The 21,731-nt window shown below is 44.0% G+C and overlaps 1 protein-coding gene across 1 annotated transcript in view; it reads left to right on the top strand.

The window, feature by feature from the left end:
* Positions 1-21,731, top strand: part of Pde6c (phosphodiesterase 6C) — a 52,744-nt gene that overhangs the window by 28,510 nt on the left and 2,503 nt on the right. Inside the window, exons 12-21 of the mRNA XM_055613984.1 lie at positions 1,292-1,438; positions 1,662-1,769; positions 2,743-2,852; positions 9,280-9,367; positions 14,573-14,673; positions 17,265-17,372; positions 17,461-17,524; positions 18,992-19,066; positions 19,155-19,238; positions 21,362-21,518. Of these exons, the coding sequence (XP_055469959.1) occupies positions 1,292-1,438; positions 1,662-1,769; positions 2,743-2,852; positions 9,280-9,367; positions 14,573-14,673; positions 17,265-17,372; positions 17,461-17,524; positions 18,992-19,066; positions 19,155-19,238; positions 21,362-21,518 (1,042 nt within the window). The remainder of the gene's footprint in view (positions 1-1,291; positions 1,439-1,661; positions 1,770-2,742; positions 2,853-9,279; positions 9,368-14,572; positions 14,674-17,264; positions 17,373-17,460; positions 17,525-18,991; positions 19,067-19,154; positions 19,239-21,361; positions 21,519-21,731) is intronic.

Here is a 21,731-nt window from a genome sequence, read left to right as displayed (position 1 = left end):
TCGTACTGTGCTGAGGAGACACAGAAAGAGAAGCAGGTCACTTCCTTCCATGAAGGTTTCCAGAAATCAGTTCATACACATTTGAACACCAAATGGCATATGCCTGCTTTAAGCAAAACTGCTTTCCAGTGCCTGGGATGGTTCCTCATGCTCTGTACCCTCATGAAAATTTCCAGTGACCTCCCGTGTGCTCTCCTCACCACTATTGCTGCTCTGGCTTATCTCCCATGATGGCAAGTCCTTTCTCTCTCCATCCTCTCCTCTGTTCCTTCCCTTCCATCTTTTAGCAGCTCAGCCTTGGAGAGGCCCCTTCAGCATCTCTGGTCATTTAACTGATGGGAACCCTTTTCCATGCATTCTGTTTCTCCCTGAGCACTGAGCATATGGTGCCTTGTTCTCTAATCATCCTGAGCTCCTGTCCTTCATCGATCTGTACTTTATTTATTTATGTTTTTTTTTAAACAGGGTTTCTCTATGTAGCTCTAGCTGTCCTGGAACTCTGTCTGTAGACCAGGCTGGCTTTGAACTCACAGAGATCCACTTGCCTCTGCCTCCCTGAGTGCTGGGATTAAAAGCGTGTGTCACCCCCACATGGCTGATCTGTACTTTATAGGTATTTCACTAAACTAAATCCCTTATTGAAAAGATTCTTTCTTTCTTTTTTTTTTGTCTTCCAAGTGACAGTCATGACCGTGTGCCTCATTTCCCTTCCCCTCTCCCACATATTCCTAAGCCCTTAAAGTGGCTTTAAAACTAAAAATTTTCCACTATAGAAAGACAAGAACCCCTGAGATTGGATTACAGTCAAAATGACTTAGAAAAAGTTAAATATGGCTCTAAGTTGAAATTCGACTGGCTATCTGGTACTAGTCATTATGTACACTAAAATGGTTTGGGGAAGAAGGAAAGGAGAGACAGAAGATGGGGCGCCACAAAGAGGAGCCCATGGCATTGTGGGAGAGAAAGGACCTTGAGGCATGACTTGGCTGCGAGGTTCAGGGACTTGTTTGTGGTTTCTCTTATCATTCAATCTCTAATTAAGTAACTAATTTGTGTGTGTGTGGTGTATGGTGCTCATGCAGAGGTCAGAGAATAACTCACAGAGTCAGTCCTCTCCTTACCATGTGGGTTCCAAGCACTGAACTCCAGTCATCAGGCCTGGGGACAAACACCTGGAGCTGCGGAGCCATCCCCTCAGCCCCTCCTATACACCCTTGACCATTGATATTGGGCGTGTGGAATAAAGGGCCCCAGGCTGAACGTATTCTGAAACAGTCTGTCCTTCCAACAGAAGGAGGACTTGCCGGACCCAAGAACGGCAGACCTGTACGAGTTCTGTTTCAGCGACCTGCCCGCTACAGAGCACGAGCTGGTTAAATGCGGACTGCGGCTGTTTCTGGAGATAAACGTGGTGGAGAAATTCAAAGTACCCGTAGAGGTCAGGTGCCGTTTCACTCGAAAGGCTGTTTGATTCTGTTGCTTCACGGATGCTTTCTGCAGTCCCAAAGATTAGCTCAAGTTAGGATTTCAAATTATCATTAACTTTGTGAAAACTGCGCCTTAAACTCTGTCAACAGCCCCAGCACGCCTTTTAGATAAGCGTGTCCCAGGCCTCCCACCCTTTAGAATTCTGTTCTGAAGTTGTTGCCTTTGGGTAACAGGTTCTCACGAGGTGGATGTACACGGTGAGGAAAGGGTACCGCCCTGTCACCTACCACAACTGGCGGCATGGATTCAATGTGGGCCAGACCATGTTCACACTGCTGATGGTAGGTACTGAGGCTGGAAGTCTTTGCAGCTCTGAATGTTCCCTACTCGAGGAGTGACAAGGAATATATGTCCTGTTTTGTCAGATCTGTCATTTGGCATTCATGGACATGATCCCATAGACACCAGCCTGTCTGCTATTAGGCCAGAAAGTGGCTCTTCCTGGGAGCTTGGCTAGATTATCAACTAGAAATTCTGCCGAAGGTTTGGTTATGAGTCTCAGCATCTGCTTTGATACACTGCTAGGCAGAGTGCAGGGAATCATATGAAAGAAGGGGAGTTAGTATGACCTGGAAAGGATAGGAGCTCCACAAGGACCAAATATATCTGGGCACAGGGATCTTTTGTGAGACTGTATCTCCAACCAAGGACCATGTATGGATATAACCTAGAACCCCTGCTCAGATGTAGCCCATGGTAGCTCAGTATCCAAGTGGGTATCCTAGTTAGGGGAACAGGGACTATTTCTGACATGAACTCAATGGCTGGCTCTTTGACCTCCCCCACACACACCCAAGGGAGGAGCAGCCTTGCTAGGCCACAGAGGAGGACATTGCAGCCAGTCCTGAAGAACCCTGATAAGCTAGGGTCAGATGGAAGGGGAGGAGGACCTCCCCTGTCAGTGGACTTGGAAAGGGGCACAGGAGGAGATGAGGGGGGGAGGATAGGATTGGGAGGGAATGAAGGAGTGGGCTACAGCTGGGATACAAAGTGAATAAACTGTAAATAATGTTAAAAAATAAAAAAAAAATAAAAATAAGTCAACCAGAAATCCATGTGCTTACCATTTTAAAAGGAAAATCCAGATGTCCACAAGATTTTGAAACTGCCCAGGATGCTAGAAAACCCACTGAGGACAAAACTAATGTTTGGTGGAAACATGGTAATCCCTGGCCCTACCTCAGTGGCAGTCAGACCTGGCTATGCCTAGTGTAAGCTATGTTGACCTCTATCTGTGCTCATTCATCTTTCTAGACGGGGAGACTAAAGAAATACTATACAGACCTCGAAGCTTTTGCCATGCTCGCTGCGGCTTTCTGCCACGACATTGACCACAGAGGCACCAATAATTTGTACCAAATGAAGTAAGTGAAGGCGGGCGCTGTGTTCACCTGTGCTGATGCATGCTGGGAGGTGCTGGGGTGGGGAGGAAGATCTTCCGTCCTCCATCATCAGCAGCCCCGTCACTTCCTCTATCGAATTTGTAGTCTCAGGAGTGTTGTATCCCTCCCGAGCTACGGCCTCGTGACATGTGCCATTTCTAGATGCTTGCATGCTTCATTCCTTCCTGCTTCCACTTCTGAGGCTCCCCAGCTTTATTCAGGTAATTTTAGTCAGACTATTGAATTCAAATATCAGAGTGTTATTAATCGTAGACTTACACTAGTGTATGCTTAAGGAGAGCGCCCCTGCTCGGGCTGGAAAACACAGCTTCCAGGGCCTGTAATCCTTCACTTCCTGGTCCTTTGGTCCTGACGCCATGCCCTCTCTCAGCTGGTCTTCTAGCTTACCATCAGGCCGTTCCTTCTCTTGTCCCAGGGGAGGAAGTTTAGCAACAATACAGGTGCAGACTAAAGTCGGGGAGGTTTGGATTCACAAATCATTTACTTTCCAGGCCTTGATTTCCTCATCTAGGCAACAGGAGCTGTAATAATGATGTGCAGCTGCAGCGATTAGATGGGATCATGCATATGAAATCCTCAGCCACACACCCTACGTCTAACGCTGACCTCCAGAGGTAGAGAAGCCTTCCAGAGACCGTAGGATTTGGTGTGCGGGGTTGTGGGCTGTGACTACTTCCCGGCTGAAAAACTTAGGCAACTCACGTATTCTCCCTGAGGCTCGGTTTCTTAACTAGGAGATGGGTATAGCATGGGCCTGTCAGAGGCTGTTGTGGGAGTCAAGTGAGATTACTTCCATGAAACCTTCCAAAAAGGCACTTGGTGAACGAGAAGCACATTCTGAACAGTCTGTTCACACTTTGAACAACTGTGCTGTCAACCTTCATCTTGAAAGGAACATCTCCACTGAAGCTTGGTCCCAGAACATTCACTTGTCCAAGAGTCCAGGCTCTCCTGTCCTGGCCACTTTGTCCTCACTAAGGCAAGGGTCCTGGGGGTCAGTGGAGTCCTCTCTCATTCTGTGCCAAAACAAACAACAACAACAACAAAAAAAAAAAAAACAAAAAAACAAAAAAACAAATTAAGGCTTATTGGGCATCTCTGTTTCATTTAATTCTCTTTCCTTTTTCTAAGGTAGAGTTGCTATGTACAGTAGGCTGGCCCTAACCTTGTAACCTTCCCACCTCCGGTGGGAGCATGAGTGCCAGCGTGCCTGCTGTGTTGAACACTCCTGTGTGCTGGAGCCGGTCTAAGCACTTGGTAGGCCTTGTCTGGTTTCGCATCCCGCTACCTCCTATCAGCCCCCCCTTTCACGGATGAGTACACGGCCCCAGAAAGGTGGAGTCAGATTCATCTTAGGTTACAGTGAACAGCAGAGGTAGGTGAGCCCCCTTCCTGCCTGAGAGTTTTCAGGACGGATGGGGCCACGCCCCAGGCTTCACACTGGCCATTTCTTTCCTGCAAATTGGACAGAAGGAATGTGTGGCGACGGCAGAGTTGTTTGACATCAGACGGGGCACAAGCCCATTTTCTTCTTCAGCCTCGGCACAGGTGGCAGCCTCTGGTAGATTCATTAAGATCCTGGATTAAAGGCAGTCTCAAACTGCTCTTAAAAATGCACTCCTGTTGCCATGGAAGAAATGCTCGGGAGTCCTCAGCAAACGCAGTCCCTGCAAAGGATGACTAAGCCTGAATTGTTCTTCTCACTCCAGTGGTGGCAGGAAGACCACCTGCAGAGTGACCAGGAGCTGCTGGGACACAGGGGACACCTCCCGGCTTGACCCTGCGCCTTTGGTCTGATCCTTGCCTCCAGGATGTCTGACCCCTTATCTCTCAGGCTCAGCCTATGGCCTCTGACAACACCCGAAATCTCCCAGTTTCAGTTTTATTACTCCTCCGAGTTCCTGTGTACTCTGAGCAGTTCCTTTCCCAGGCCAGATGGTTTTGTTTCATCCTTTATATGTCTGAAGATTTCTTTTTCCTTTCATCCCCTTTGCTCTATTTTATTTTATTTTATTTTATTTCAGTTCTCTGATATTTCCATCTCCTTGGACAGATGCAACTATCAGAGAAATATTAAGAATTACAGTTTTCAAAAAAATTTTTTAAAGAGAATTATAGTTTTCCCCTCATTTTCCCCTGTCTATCTTCCCATAATTTGTGCTCTGCAGTTATTTTTTTTTTCCCCATAATGGACAACCTGTCTGCTTACACGGAAGAGCCCTCCCTCTAGTCTGGGGTGACTCTAATGATAACATTTTCTCCATGACCCTGAACTGAAATTGGTCTGTCTATATGTAGTTTCTACTTCTGCTTAGGGTCTCTGGATCTGCAGGAATAGATATGGCTTCTCTCCCATTCCCCACCCCCACCTTGGATATTAAAGAGAATTAGAACATCTTTGTTCTTTCTTCCCAAAGTATTTTCTTTCCAGGCTGAGCACACTGAGGTTTGGAAAACTTTGAGGGGTGTTCCCAGGAGGAACAGGGTCTTGCAAGCTGACTCAAACTCATGATCTTCCTGCCTCAGCTTCCTGCATGCTGGGATTATAGGCGTGTACCACACCACCCAGCTTGAACTACTCTTTAAACAACAGTTCCCACAGTGGAAGTTTTGTTTATCGGACATGCTTTGAAGTGCTTTGTATTTGCTTCCACTGAAATTTCATCTCCTTAAAACTTAAGGATTCTTCAAAAATGTTAAAATTACATTCATTGGTGTGTGTGTGTGTGTGTGTGTGTGTGTGTGCATAAGCTCCACAGTACATGTGTGGGGGTCAGAGGACAGTTTCTGGGAGTCAGTTCTCTCTTTTTGTGGGCCCCATAAGCATCAACTTAGCCTTCATGGCATGCACCTTTACCCACAGAACCATCTTCCTAGCCCTTAATTCTTTAACTTACTCTGAATTGAAGTGTCCATTTAAGTCACATTTCGTCAGACTCCCATTTAAGGTATTTCCCCCCAGTTTTTTTGTCATGTGGGAATCAGGTATTCACGTTTCCACTGATGCTCGGTCAAGTGTGGGTAACATTGTGCTTCAGAGCAGAGCAAGGGCAGGGCTCCTGGCGCATGACTAGAAAGATGCTTCAGGAACTCAGTTGTGAGACTGTCAATGAAGCCATACTCTTGGGCACTTCATTCCAGCTAGCTGAGTGTAAGCTGAGTGAACACAATTCATATACCAACACTCAGGGAAGGTTCCATGTGGTGCCTTTCCAATGGACTGGCTGAGCTCTCCTCGTAGCCGTCGCTGTGGAAACAGAAGGGTGTCTCACACTGTCTTGGCATTGTTTTCTCCTCCTGAGTCTTCTCTAAAGTTCTCAGTGGTTGTTTATATTTATAGATCATCTGCTTAAGCAGTCATGGAACCAATCTCCCAGCTCCTTTCAGGCACAAATCACACCATTTTTCAATTTCTTGAATTTTAAGAAAAATGTTGTGTCCACCAAAGCCATCATTTTAGAATTTTCCAGGGAAGATTATAGAAGGTCTCCTAATGGCACACATATGCTCAAATATCTGTAGAACAACTGACGTCAGCCAATTGGGCTGAAACATCACTCCCCGAGTCCATGCTACAGTCACCCCTGTTGGAATTTAACTTTCAAAGACTAGTCTCTGGAAGATAAGGAAACCCAGTGTGTTAAATAATCAAGCTGCACGCATCACCTCAGTGGTCCAGGCTGCTCTCTGGCTATTTTTGCCTGAAGAGTCAAACAACATCAGTCCAAACTGTGTAGTTTTAACACCACAAGCTCACTGGGGCCAGACATTCTAAAAATACAAAATTATTATTGAATTTGATACTTTTTCTTTATCCTTAGGATATCTTCAAAATCTTCAGTAACTTCTCTGAAAATACCCATTATAGAAAATTACAATGCCAAATTAGTTTTCTTTTGTGAATACATATATGTATACATATATATCGATCCTTTTTTTGTTACTGAAGCATTTGTGAGTCATCTGCAGACAGCCAGGAGTTTCGTTTTTTTTTTTTGTTTTTTTTTTTTTAATTTCAGGATGTGCTTCCCAAGAGTAAGAGGAAAGCACACAGAGACACAGCAGCCCCATATTCACCCCAAGGGAATTTTACAGTTGTTCTGTGATAATAATTCGATAAAAACCAATTATTTGGATTCTTCCGGTTATCTCAATACTGTCCTTCATTGCATCCCTAACTGATTTGAGATATAATCAAGGATCGTTTGTTGCATGTCATTGTTGACTGTCTTTACTCTCCTTTAAGCTGGGGCAGCTGCTTCCCCTCTCTGTGTCTCTCAGGATGCTGTTTTTGACGACTCTAAGCTCACTTATTCCCCAGCATCCCTTCCCATCTGGAGGTATGCAGTTGCTTCCTAATCACTGATTCCTTTGCCACGTTATAGATATTTTGGCAGTTCTTTGTATACACTGCTGTACCCCCCTGAGGTAAGAGCCCAGGTATCACTGTGCCCCATTTTCTGAGCTTTTAAACTGCTTGTGGTTTAGATGGGTGAGCTGCTCTCTGTTGTCCAGTAAACTTTGTGTGTAGTGGAATGTCCCCCAACTCCAAAGAGGTATTGTGTCAAGGGTTATTTTGAGAATGAGTATTTAGCTTCCCAATAACAAATATGATCAATTTAATTTTAAAAAAAATTATTAGTTCCCCAAGAGTTTTGTATATGTTTTAATCATATCTACTCCTCTTCCATTTTTCCTACATGTCCACCCAAATTTAGGCCTTTTTTTTTCCCCATCCAAACCAATTTGTGCTGCCCAAATATTCTTCAATGTGTGGCCTTCCGTTGGAGCGTGATCAGTTTATCACGGGCTACACACATGGAGAAAACGGCCCTTCCTTTTTCCCAGCAGCTAACAACTGCAGGAACACCACGTCTAGGGGTGGGACTTTGTGCTCAACTCCCAGTCTATGCTGGGACTCAGTCTGCTTGGGCTTGCCCAGGTCTTGTTCTTGGGGTCACAGCCACCGTGTGAGTTCACATGTGCAGCTGCCCTGCTGTGTCTCGAAGACACTATTTCCTTGTAGTCATCTGGTTCTTAGACTCTTCCTGACGTCTGCTTTTAGATACCTGCTTCCTCTTACACAATGATCCCTGAGGCCCGGGGGGGGGGGGGGGGGATACATTATCCTATTTTGAGGTTAGAAAGCTGCCATCTCTTAATTCAGTTTCTAACTGAAAGTCTGGTGCTGAGACAGTGTACACTGTAGTATTTGTTTTAAATGGTCAGTTATAATACTGGTTTACTGCACCTGTTGGTGATGCGGCGCTGCCGCCTCCCCCACAAAGTGCTGTTCTCCGTGAAGCAAAACAAAACCTTTGTAAGGCTGCCACTCGTGTTTCTGATATCTTCCCTTGAAATATTTGTTTGTATTTCCATGGAAAATCTCCCCGTAACCTGCAGAATTTTGGTCTCAACCTCTTGTCGCTATTTCTTCCTTTTACTTTTTTGCATCCACTGTATCTGGTTCTCCTGGCACAGGAGGCACTGAAGAAAGATGTTAACAAGGAGTGGGATCCTCACTCCCATAGGGCTACCCTTAGTTCTTAACAAATGGATCTTACCTTTAAACGTATGCTACTGCGTTGAGGAGAAAAGAAATGGCAATTTATACTGATTTGCACTTGTTTCCTGGATTCTATCTATCTAATTATCTGTCCATCCATCTGTCTATCCATCCATCTGTCTATCCATCCATCTATCTATCTATCTATCTATCTATCTATCTATCTATCTATCTATCCATCTCTCTAGCTATCCTTAATTATGGTTTTTGAGACAGGGTCTTGCTATGTAGCCCAGGATGACTTCAATCTCATAATCTTCTTGCCTCATCCTTTGGTTACAGGTTTGTGACCCTCAGGTTCAGCTTAGAAACTTTCTATGTACACAGTTCATGGACTTCCACAGTTGCTGGATATTACATAAGTCATAGGACAGCACCACAAGCCCAGAGAACCTAAAGATTTTATACACATGGGATAGAACAAACTTAAAAGTTTAAACAATTCAAATAATTCAATCACTTACACATTGAGTGACTGCACCTTATTATTTTTTATTTTTTGGAGACAGAGCCTCGCTATGTAGAGCTAGCTATCCTGAAACTCATTACGTAGACCAAGCTGGTCTTAAACTCACAGAGATCCATCTGTGTGTTTTCCAAGTGCTAGGATTAAAGGTGTGCTTTAATCCACACAACACATTCTTACCTTCTCAGTTAAAAATAACCTATTCCAATATTTTGTATTTGGCCACTTCAAAGACATTGAGTAGGGAAGGAGACAAGACATGAATAAGAATTCTAGAAGAGTAAAGATGCTGTACTGTATGTGTTTTTGTGTAATCTCTAAGCTAATGAAGCTATGCCCTATTCTTTCCTTCCTAGGTCCACATCTCCACTTGCAAAGCTTCATGGGACTTCCATTTTAGAGCGACATCATCTGGAATATAGCAAGACTCTATTGCAGGATGAGGTATGAGAGTTTCTCTCTGAGGAAGCGTATAGGTTCTGGAGCTGAGACTACCTCAAATGCTTGGGGAGTGCTGTTCCGTTATGACACTGACAATGTGTACCCTTATACAAGACTAGTTTCCATATCTCCATCTTGGCCCACCGAAGGAAGTCACTATTCTGCATTGGGTTTTGAAATGCCAAACTAAGTAGAAAAAGAAGGAAAGAGGCACAGAAAGTCACAGAATCTCTGTGCCCATAAGTAAAGAACGAGAAAGGGCTCTGTGCATCTTGGAGCATCTATTTATAAATATAAAGGGGGATAACAGCTATGCAGCCACTATTTTTCTTAGTCACTCACGGGGCACATCCTGCAGAGTGTGGTGTGGACATTGGAGGAAGTCAAGTTTTGGTAGTAGAAAAAGGCTCAGATCAAAATATAAGATGAAAGCAAACTGCTTCCACAAGAGAAGCCCTCTACCAAGCTCCATTTGTAGGGGGAAAGTGGGAGGGGCCATGAATGGCTTAGACAGGAAGTAGCTTCCAGCCCCTTGAACCCATTAGGATTGGCACACACTGTATAGCGCTAACTTTCCATGCAGAGAGGCCACGCTGCTTCCCTTTATTAACTTTATTTAAAGGGTTTATGGGCATATGGAAAAAAGTTGTGGATATGACTGAAATATACTTTATTAAGACAGTTCCAAACCAAGAACAACTCAAAGAACCTGTTTTTAGAATGAAGGAAATCATGTTTCACACAGAGAACTTGCTTAGAATTTTATGTTCGTTAGGAAAAATACGACCTCTGGAGAGCTGACTTTGTTTCTTAGTTTCTGTAATAAGATCTTTTAAGTGCTGAAAAGCCATGAAAGCCAAGTGGAGACATTTTGTAAGGCAAAATGATTGGGCATAAAAGTAGGAAAAAGAAGAAAATGACAGACAATAACAATTAACAATGCAGTACCAATTCCGTGCCCACCCTAGACCTGCTGTGATAGTTTTTAAGCCCCAATGCTGATGTGACACACAAATCTTATATCTTGGTCTATTTTCTGTTTCTATAACAAAGTATCAGAGTGTGGGCGACTTATATGGAACAGAAGTTTATTTTGGCTCATGGTCCTGAAGTCTGGAAACTTCAAAGATTAGGCAACCACGGCTCCTTGGCGTCTGCTAAGGACCTCACGAGGGAAGGTCAGGTGGACACACACAGGACAGACAAAGCACAAGGATCCATCTCCTTCCTAATAGCCTCATGCTCTTGTGACAACAAACCGAGGCCTGCAAGAAAGACATCAATTCTTCCTAATGAAACAATCACCTCTTAAAGGTCCTGAGTCTCCTCCAAACACTGCTAACCCTGAGAATCAAATGTCAGTGTGAGCACGGGGAGGGACAAACTGTATTCCGGTCGCTGATCCTTTTTGAGTCTAGAAGGGAAGTCTCAGGTATGGCACCTAGCTTGTTAGGAGCTTTGTGGGGCAGAACTCCTGAGAAAGTGTTTTCTACGAACCCCTCTTCGCGCTGCAGTGAGTCACGGTCAGTTACAATCCATCAGCCACACTGTGCTTCTTCTGTTACTAACGTTTTAAATGATTTTATTATTTTTATATGCATTGGTGTTTTGACATCTCTCCAGCCCCTAAAGAATTAGTGTAGGTTGTTTTGTTTTGTAGACAGGATTTCTCTGTGTACCCCTGGCTGTCTTGGAACTTGCTCTGTAAACCAGACTGGCCTCAAAGTCAGACACGTCTGCCCTCTGCCTTCTGAGTGCTAGGACTAAAGGCACGCGCTACCACGACCCAGCTCACACTGTGTTTCCTAAGGCAAATACATCTAAAGACCCTCAGCCAAGCACCCCACCATGTAACTGAGAAGGCGCCTGGTAGCTTACATGTTTTTTTTTTTCTTTTGCGTTTTGACAGTTTATAATAGAGGTACACTTTTCTATCTCTGCTTTTTATGTTACCTATTTTGCAGTCTAACCTGGCGTGATGGCTAATCTTGGTTGTCCACTTGACACATCTAGGGCGATTCTTCACTTGAGGAATCGCCTCCATCAGTTTGGACTGCATGTCTGTTGAGGGGACATTTTCTTGATTGTTAAGGGATGTAGAAGAGTCCAGTCCACCGTAGGCAGTGTTACCGCCAGTCAGGTGGTCCCCGGGTTATACAAGAAAGTTTTCTGAGCATGACCATGAGGAACAAGCTAGGAAGAAGTGTCCCTCCACCCGTGCCTGCTTCTAGTTCACGCCTCAAGTTCCTGCCATGGCTTCCCCCAGGAGAGACTGATCTGCAAGCTACAACAAAGCCCTTCCTCTCCGAGTTGCTTTGGGTTAAGGTGTTGAGCAGCATCAGAGACACAAACTGCAGCACCTGGCTTTGATGGTTACATAAAAGATTATTCTTCTTTCTAAAAGGGAATATTGCCTCTCAGTAATGTATACTGTCTTTTCAAGGACCTGTCTACAATACTATTCAACCTCTAATTGCGAGTGTTTAAAGCTGTGTCAATATGGTTGCTAGACAATACAATCACACAGCCCATTTATGAACAGTCAAATTGACCACAAAAGAACTGACACTGTAGTTAGTAATATATGCCTTTGATATTTTAAGAAAACAGAGTAGCTCTTTTTATTATTCTGTAAAGAAACAAGCTCACTGAAAGTTTTCATATTTTAACAGAAGAAATCCTTGGCACTTGTTCAACAATCTTGACTCCTGTGGGCATCGCTCAGACATTTTGTTTTTCACATCATATAATACACAGAACTGAAATGTCCTTATCTTTCATGGGGTTGGATGCGTAGGCTGGATTCCAAACCTGATAGAAATCAGCTTGTGATCTGAGTGAATAGGTAGAGACACTGTTAGTCAAAATTTCAGGAACACACACACATCACCAGCAGCAGCAGCAGCAGCAAAGCAATTAGGGGCTGGTCTGGCTAGAACTGGGCTAGAGACCAAGCCTCCTAGTTTGTTTTTGCACACCTGGCTTTCTCTAATGTTTTCGGAACAATGTGCAAGGAAGGAGATGAAATATTACATTTTATAAAGATCTCACCTATATCCACTATAAAAATTCAAGTAATGGGTAAAATATGTAAGAAAAATATAAATGGATGGTGGCATTCAAATTCTACCACCCAAAAATGGCGTTTCATAAACACTGGATGAACTTTACTGCTGCAGTGCGGTAGCGCGGTGGGGGTGGCAAGCTTGCAATCCCAGAATTTAGGAGGCAGAGGCAAGAGCATCAGAAATACAAGGTTATACTTGGCTACACAGCCTGGCTACATGAGACCAGGTTTCAAAACAAAACAAAACATAGAGGTAAAATCCACATTGGATGTGGACTGAGATGCCCAGTAGAGTCACTGTGAACAGTTGCAGGTGGGAATATGATTTTAACCCAGAAAGATCCCCATCACGGCCCTGGGATCTGCACTTCGCCGGCCATTACTTGACTCTACCTATCTAAAAGTACTGACTGTTGTTGTGACAATGAACTTGGTGGTTTTGGTTGGTTGGTTGGTTGGTTGGTGGGTTGATTTTTTTTCAAGACAGTGTTTCTCTGTATAGCTCTAGCTGTCCTGGAACTCACTCTGTAGGCCCAGCTGACCTTGAACTCAGAGATTCACCTGCCAGATTGAAGGCATATGCCACCACTGCCGAGCTTGAACTCAAGGTCTTAAATGAAACAAATGATAGACTTCTGTCTACCAGTTACATATGGCTTGCAAAAATGCCAGTTCTTGTTCCAGATGATATTTAAAAAATGGCCTCCATGAAAACTTGTTTTGTCTAGAACTTGAGTTCGGGCAAAAACTCAAAAGTCCTCTGGAATGACGGACAGCCAGGTTTGGTTTTGGGGTTAAAAATTTTAACCTGAGGCTGGTCTCAGAACTATAGATAGTAATATTATCATAACAAAGTTACAACAGTGAGTTAGTTTGTAGCAATTTTAATTTCTGAGGGATTCCCCAGGTTGGCCTCACTGGAGTTGACCCTGCATGGGTCTTTATTGAGCACAGACGAAGTGTTAGGCAGTTTGGAAGGACAAGTTTACCCAACTGAAAAAACAAAGGCAGATGTTAGGGCTGTGTCCAGGATATACAGCTGTCAATAGAGAGGCTGGAACCTGGCCGTAGGCTTCTTGCCGAAAGGCAGTGTGGGGTAAAAACTGAGGCCACCCACTGTGTGAACAGGCTACGCTGGTTCAGATATCAGGCCTGCCCTCTTCTGTATGTTTAACCCAATCGTACACAAGTTGTTTGACATCTCTGTGCCATGGTTTGCCAAAGATTAGGAGCATTCATGAAGCACTTGGAAACTGGTAAGGGGTAAAAAAAAAAAAAAAAAAAAAAAAAAAAAATACTAATTATCTATTATTATTGTGAAATACAGGTCCATATTCCTTTCCACATTACATTCCTCCTGGCTCCCTACACAGGCCTACAGACTCTGGCCTCTCTCTTTCCAGTGGAATCGCCCCATGTTTTATCACCTTCATTTGGCAATACCATTGTACATCTGTCCTCTGTACTGCCTAACTAAAATGGTCCATGCAGAATACCATGGCTTTTAATAACCAATCTGAGCTTTATATTCTTGGTAATCTAGAAAATGAGAAAACGAAACTGATTCACATATGAAGAGATTAGTGAGAAACTCGGGGGAAAAAACCCCCCACTAATTCTTTGTAAAATATTGCAAGAAAACAGTTTAAGGCTAACATGGGGAGTTAATTATTTTTTTCCCCGTATATATGAGCATTAGCGTAGTCCGCAGTTTCTGAGAGATGAGTCATTTCAGGTTACTCTAGAATTAGCTGGTCAGCAGTACCACGTGAATAACCACTGGACATCTCCAGAAATCCTTTGTTACAGCGCCTCAATTAATACAGGTGGGTTTTTATTCTGTTATATTTTCACACGGTCCTGAAAAAGAAAAGTAGTGAGGCTATTTTTAAAGTTTAAATGACCTTACTTAAGGTAGAGTGGAGAGGCTTAAAAACAAAACAAAACAAAACAAAACAAAACAAAAAAAAAACAAAAACAAAACCAGACATCAGGAGCTGGAGAGATGGCTCAATGGTTAAAAGCACTGGCTGATCTTGCAATTCCCTCCATCCACATGGCAGCTCTTAACTGTTTGCAACTCCAACTCCAGGGCATCCGACATCCTTACATCCTTTTCTTGTGAATTGTTCATTTTACAGAGTTTAAACATCTTCCAGAATCTAAGCAAGCGGCAGTTTGAAACGGTGATCCACTTGTTTGAGGTTGCAATAATAGCAACTGACCTGGCATTGTATTTCAAGTAAGTACAAGACTGGGTGTCAGAACTCTCCTGAGCCCTGGGCTCTGCCAGCTCTGAACCATGAAGAAGATAACGAGATGGCTCATTACTTAAGAGCATTTGATATTCTTGCAGAGGACTAGGGTTGGATTTCCAGGGCCCATGCTGGGTGGCTCACAATGGCCTGTAATTTCAGCTTGAGGGCTATGATGTCCATATGGCCTCTTTAGGAATCCATACATACACATAAGGTTTTTTTAAAACAGTCTCACAAATCTGTTTGCTTTTTAGAATGTCAGTTTTCCTCAAGAAAGTTGATTGACAGTGAACTTACTCCATTTTGGAGATGCATTTTGAAAACACAAACCTGTCCTGTTAAATAGCTTGTGACCTAAAGAAGCTCAAACAGAAGGAAACAGTATGCAGTGCCTAAAAAATAATGTCACAAAATTGCATACCATGGCTGTGAGTCCTGGTGACTCACCATGGTCCAGAATTTAGTACTTAGTTGGACTTGTTCCGTGGCAGAATGCTTGCCCAGAATTTGGTGTGTGGTATTCCAGGCTCAGAAATTTGATCCTGTGAGAGTTTTGGGTTGAACAATCTTGAATCTAACTCACAAACTAAACTCACAAAACTTGAGTTTTATTGAGTTTTACACAGCAGAGGGCCAAGGAGACCAGATGTGCCACATTTTCTTCTAAGTAAAATATAAAATCCTCCCATTTTCTTCTCGGTAAAATATAAAGTTTCATGGTGAACACCGATTGGAAAGAGGTGGGCTGTTTATAGGATCCAAACGTTAGGTGGTGTTTGGCACTGTCAAATTTTGCCTTGCTCATCCTCCTTTTAAAAGAATCTAACTATTAAACTGTCCAGCCATGATGACATGTGCTTAGAATAGCAGGTTTCCAGACACACAGGCTCGCATCCCATCATGGGTAACTCATGATGTTAACCCATCATGGTGGTAACCCAGCGTGTCATATGTGCCTCAGAGTTCGGTTTTTAAGGACAGAAACAGAAGTCGTGAGGCAGCTGGGAACACCATCCCTAATCTGTCATGAAAAGTCCTCTGACCTTTCAACAAGAGCCATTTGATATCGGCACGCTCCATCCTTTCCACTCATGTTCCTATGTGGTGCTGTTGAGTGTGTTTCAGTTTTTTTTTTTTCCCATATATGACACCATACTATCTGCAAATATCTTTCTACAACTCACTTTTCCCACATGGCATTACATTGTAAACATTTGCCTGTGGTGACATGGCACTTCTAGATGGTTTGAAATATTTGTGTTGAGGGACTACAAGTGGATTATAAGGCATTCACTAGCACATCAGGTTCAAGACATGACCCTTATAAAGCCAAACAAAAGTGCAATTAGAGATGGCTCAGCAGTTAGGGCATGGGCTGCTTCTCCAGAGGACCTGGGTTCAATTCCCAGCGTCCACATGGTGGTTCACAATTGTCTGTGGCTCCAGATCCAGGTGATCCAATGCCCTCACACAGACATACACGCAGGCAAAACACCAACACACATGAAATTTAAAATGGGTTAAAAAATGATAAAAGTGTTGTCAAGAGGGCTCAGTAGGTAAAGTACCTGTCATATAAGCATGAAGATCTGAATTTGGATTTCCCAGTGCACCCATACAAAAAGCCCAGTGTGGCAGGAAGCACCTGTCACTCTAGCAAGGTGTGGGAATGACAGTGAGGACAGCTAGAAAGTAGCCCATCAAGAAAAGACACCTGATGTCCACCTCTAGCTAGACACATAGAAGTGAACTCACCTGCCACCCATTCCTACTCATCCCCTCCACACACACAAACAAGTGCCCACACATAAATAAAAAGACAGCTAGGTAACAAATAATAAATTTTTAAAAAGCTTTCCCCTTGGTAGTAAGCATGCTTCCGTTGTGCAGTGCTGAACCGCTGGACAGATATATCCCTTACACTCCTCCACATCCATAAATTCAGGCTATGTCTCACTTCCATTATTGCCCATGATGCTAGTGCAGGTCCTTGGGCACATCGATGTGAGTTTCTGTGCCCGGGAGTGGGGCGTGGGGCGTGGGGGATACACGTGTGTTTTGGAGATGTCGCTTTGCAGCATCGGGCTCCATTGCTGATGTCCTAGCAGCAGCATGCCAGGACCCTCTGCAGTTCCCTGGATCTGGGCGCATCTGGGCTTCTATCTGCTAACCTCCGTATGAGACGACGCCCTCTTGTGCAGATCTGTATTTCCCCACTCACCAATGAGGCCAGATACTCATGGATTTTGGCTTCTCTGTTTCTGTTGGGCAAGTGTGCTTTGCCGGTACGGCCCCATGGATGCTCTGTGTCTGTTTTGCTTTTTTCTTGTTTGAGCTTCCAGTTTCACTGTATTCAAACTTTCATGGGTTCTCCCCACTCTGTGGCTTGTACTTTCTCTGCCTCCCATCCTTTCTATGCCAGGGAGAGTCAGAATTGCCTGCTCTCTATCCTGGCTCTTGGCCTCTGCTAGGCAGATAGCCTGAGACAGAGTGGAAACACAGCCTATGAAAAGCACACATTTACAATCACTTTCTGTGGAAAAAAACTATTGCTGCACAGCTGTGTCTTTTCCAGGAAAAGAACCATGTTTCAGAAGATTGTTGATGCCTGTGAACAGATGCAAAGTGAGGAAGAAGCCATCAAGTATGTGACTGCTGACCCGACCAAGAAGGAGGTCATCATGTGAGCAGTCAGAATTGTACCTCCTCTTTGGAGAAACAGCACATTTTGTATTTCTTTCTAGTTTACTAATTTTTCTTTTCTTCATAAGGGCCATGATGATGACTGCCTGTGACTTGTCTGCCATCACGAAGCCCTGGGAGGTGCAGAGTCAGGTGAGTCTCATGGTGTTTCCTTTCCTGTCATCCATCACACACCTGGGCCTTGTCACACACCTGGGCCCTGTCACACACCTGTGACCTGTCTTCCATCATCAAGTTCTGGAAAGTACAGTTTCAGACAAGTGTTATGGCATTTCTTTTCCTGTCACACATCAGGCGCTGCCTAAATCCCATGAAAGACACACAGAGGTCTCTGGCAACTCCAGAGTCCAATTCTGATGTTTACAAGCAGCAGCAGGCCAGCAGGTCACTGGGCATGTCCCAGAACAAGGAAAATAGAAAAGGCTTTGGAAAGAAAATGTGGAGGTGTAAGTGGGGGTGGAATTCCTTATTATTGGACAAACTATAACATTTTTATTTAGAATTCACCAGACAAGGCAGGTCAGTCCTGTAATCTGACTACTCATGATGAGGCTGAGGCAGGAGGATACAGGATTCAGTCATGGCCTGGGCTACCTAATGAGACGTACCAACTGAACTCCACATGTGAAACTTTTCAGTATGGGAGATAAAGTCAGAATGGGCCCTGGTGGGATGGACTGTTGGTTCTATTTAACTGGTGCTGCTCCCAGGGTCTCTTCTGCAATGTACTGTCAGTTGTTGGAAGGTGCTAACTTAGAGTCCATGTTCAGGGCTGTTCTGGGGTGATGGCAATGAGGCAGTGCTTAGCTGTCTGTTCTCTCATTAAATGGATGGAAGAAGCTGCCCCTTTTCAATGACATCTAGCTGAAATAGGGATGGAGAGATGGCTCGGTGGTTAAGAGTGGACACTGTTCTTCCAGAGGACCTGAGTTCTGTTCCCAGCACCTACATCAGGTCACAACTCCCTGTAACTCCAGCTCACTCTCAATGGTACACCAGAAATGCTGCCTCCCTCTGGCATGACGTGACTTTCCTTCACCTTCCTTCATCCATAGCAGTAAGCCTATTAGTGTTGGATCATGTTCCACACTGAGGAAAAACTGTCTTCACTACACTGTGAGTGTCAGAAAAACATCTCATCTCATCCTTCTTCAGCTAACAAATGTCTACCATGATGGTATATAGTTTTTCATTATATGAATTAATACTTGATTATCCTCCCACTGCTGTTAAGATACCTCTCTCTCTCTGTCTCATGTGTGTGTTCACCATACACAGACCTACGCAAAATGACCACAGGCCACTGCCAATAAAAAAGGACCGGAAAACATGAGGGCCTCAGACAGTTTGGTTTGAGAAACTCAAAATCCTCCCATGCCCCCTCTTTACTGAGAAGTGATGGCAAAATAAACAGAAGACATAGTTTCAAAGTTAGTCCAGAGCCCTCAAGTTGGCATCTTTTTATAACTCCAGAGCAGATGGCCTGATGACACCTCAAACATTGGCTGGAAATCCAACCCTCAGATGTCACTCATGCTAACATGACGAGAGTTCTCTACTAACAGTGGACATCACAAACCATGCTTCTGTCTTTCGCAGGTTGCTCTTCTGGTTGCAAATGAATTTTGGGAGCAAGGTGATCTGGAAAGAACAGTGCTGCAGCAGCAACCAATTGTAAAGACCGTTTCATAACCCTGCTACTTATTGCTAACCACCCCTAAATCTCAGGAAAACATCTTAAAGGGTTTACTTCTCTTTCTAGCCCATGATGGACAGAAACAAAAAAGACGAACTCCCAAAACTTCAAGTGGGGTTTATTGATTTTGTTTGTACTTTTGTATATAAGGTATGTAAACAAATTATTCGGATGAACTGTATGATCACTGCATTGAGATTTTCCTTTCAAACTATAATTGGAGTGAGCCAGGTGTGGTGCTGCACACCTGCAATCCCAGCCCTCAGGAGGCAGGGGGTCAAGAGTTCAAAGTCACCTTGGACTACATGGTATGTTTCAGGCCAGCTTGGGCTGTATAGCAAGACCTTATCTAAAAACGAAACAAGAACTAACAAAAGTAAAAAGAGTTAGCAAATGAAGAAAGCCATTAAGTCATTTCCTCCGTAGTTGTTTGAGTACTGACTTCGATGTATTCAGAGTGGAATAAAATGTGTAAGAAGTTGCATATGAGCCATGCACAGACCTACTTGACAGACCACCAAGAGTGCTGACCTTTCCCAAGCTGCAGAAGCACCCAGGCTCACTCCAGCAGCTCCAAGCACTGGCCCACCTCACAGCTTCCCTTCTCCATATGGGCACTATTGAAAGTCAGCTATAGATGATCATGTGGTTTTTTTCTTTAAGTTTATTTATATGGTGGATTACATGGATGGATTTCCGTATATTGAACCACCCCTGCATACCTGGGATGAAGCCTACTTGGTCATAGTGGATGATATCTTTAATGTGTTCTTGGATTCGGTTTGCGAGTATTTTGTTGAGTATTTTTGCATCAACGTTCATAAGAGACTGGCCTGAAATTCTTTGTTGGGTCTTTGTAAGGTTTAGGTATCAAAGTGACTGTGGCTTCATAGATGAGTTTGGTAATGTTCCTTCTGTTCCTATTTTGTGAATAGTTTGAAGAGAACTGAAGTTAGCTCTTCTTTGAAGGTCTGGTAGAATTCTGCACTGAAACCATCTGGCCCTGGGCTTTTTTTGGATGGGAGACTTTTGGTGACAGCTTCTATTTTCTTAGGGAATATAGGACTATTTAATTTATTTACCTGGTCTTGATTCAGCTTTGGTAAGTGAAATCAATCAAGAAAGTTGTCCAATTCATTTAGATTTTCAAATTTTGCGGCATATAGGCTTTTGAAGTAAGACCTAATGATTGTTTGGATCTCCTCAGTGTCTGTTGTTATGTTCCCCTTTTCATTTCTGATTTTGTTGATTGGATAGTGTCTCTCTGCCTGCCAGATGTCCCTTAATTGAGGAATGGATATAGAAAGTGTGGCACATTTACACAATGGAATACTACTCAGCAATTAAAAACAAGGAAATCATGAAATTTGTAGGCAAATGGTGGGAACTAGAAAAGATCATCCTGAGTGAGGTATCCCAGGAGCAGAAAGACACACATGGTCTCACTTAGAAGTGGATATATACTCACTTGTAAGTGGATATTAGGCATATCATATAGGATAATCATACTAAAATCTGTACACCTAAAGAGACTAAGCAAGGAGGAGGACCCTGGGTAAGATGCTCAATCTTCATTCAGAAAGGCAAACGGGATAGACATCTGAAGAGGGAGAAAACTGGGAAAAGGACAGGAGCCTACCACAGAGGGCCTCTGAAAGACTCTACCCAACAGGGTATTAAAGCAGATGCTGAGACTCATAGCCAAACTTTTTGCAGAGTGCAGGGAATCTTATGAAAGAAGGGGGAGATAGAAAGACCTGGAGGAGACAGGAGCTCCACAAGGAGAACAACAGAACAAAAAAAATCTGGGCAAAGGGTTTTCTGTTTGTTTGTTTTTGTTTTGTTTTTTTGAGACTGATACTCCAACCAAGGACCATTCATGGAGATAACCTAGAACCACTGCACAGATGTGGCCCATGGCAGCTCAGTGTCCAAGAGGGTTCCCTAATAAGGGGGACAGGGGCTGTCTCTGACATGAACTCGCTGGCTCTTTGATCACCTCCCCCTGAAGGGGTGGGGCAGCCTTGCCAGGCCACAGAGGAAGATAATGCAGACAATCTTGATGAGACCTGATAGGCTATGGTCAGCTGGAAGGGGAGGAGGACTTCCCCTTTCAGTGGACTGGGGGAGGGGCATGGGAGGAGAAGAGGAAGGGTGCGGTTGGGAGGGGGCAAGGGAGGGGGCTAATTGTAATAAATTAGAAAATAAACTAAAAAAAAAAAAAGGAAGTCAGCTACATGATTAACCAGTCTCCCGCCTCAAATTCTCTGCAGGAGTTCTCACGGTTTCACAAAGAAATCACACCCATGCTGGACGGCCTTCAGAATAACAGAGTGGAATGGAAGTCCTTAGCAGAGGAGTATGAGGTGAAGGTGAGGGTGACTGAAGAGGAGGTGGGAAAGCAGGAAGAAGGAGCTGTGGATCAAAAAGGTTAGCTGGAATCCATGTTTGCTGTGTGTGCGTGGGATGCAGACAGAAGTGGGGGTGGGTGCCGTGTGACCGGTCTGTGCTAACCAGAGAACTGCTCTGTGATGCAGCCAGGTAAGTGTATGGTGTTTGTGGTTCTCAGGGTTGTTTTGCCCCGAGACAACTCCAGGTGGAGTTGACCACTTCAGAGTGGTCCAGGTACAGGAAAGGTACAGC

Source organism: Psammomys obesus, unplaced genomic scaffold, assembly GCF_907164565.1.
Source record: "Psammomys obesus unplaced genomic scaffold, mPsaObe1.curated_primary_1811, whole genome shotgun sequence".
NCBI classification, from domain to species: Eukaryota; Metazoa; Chordata; class Mammalia; order Rodentia; family Muridae; genus Psammomys; species Psammomys obesus.
Note: the sequence above shows the minus strand (reverse complement) of the source record. Positions and strands in the feature narration are given on the sequence as shown.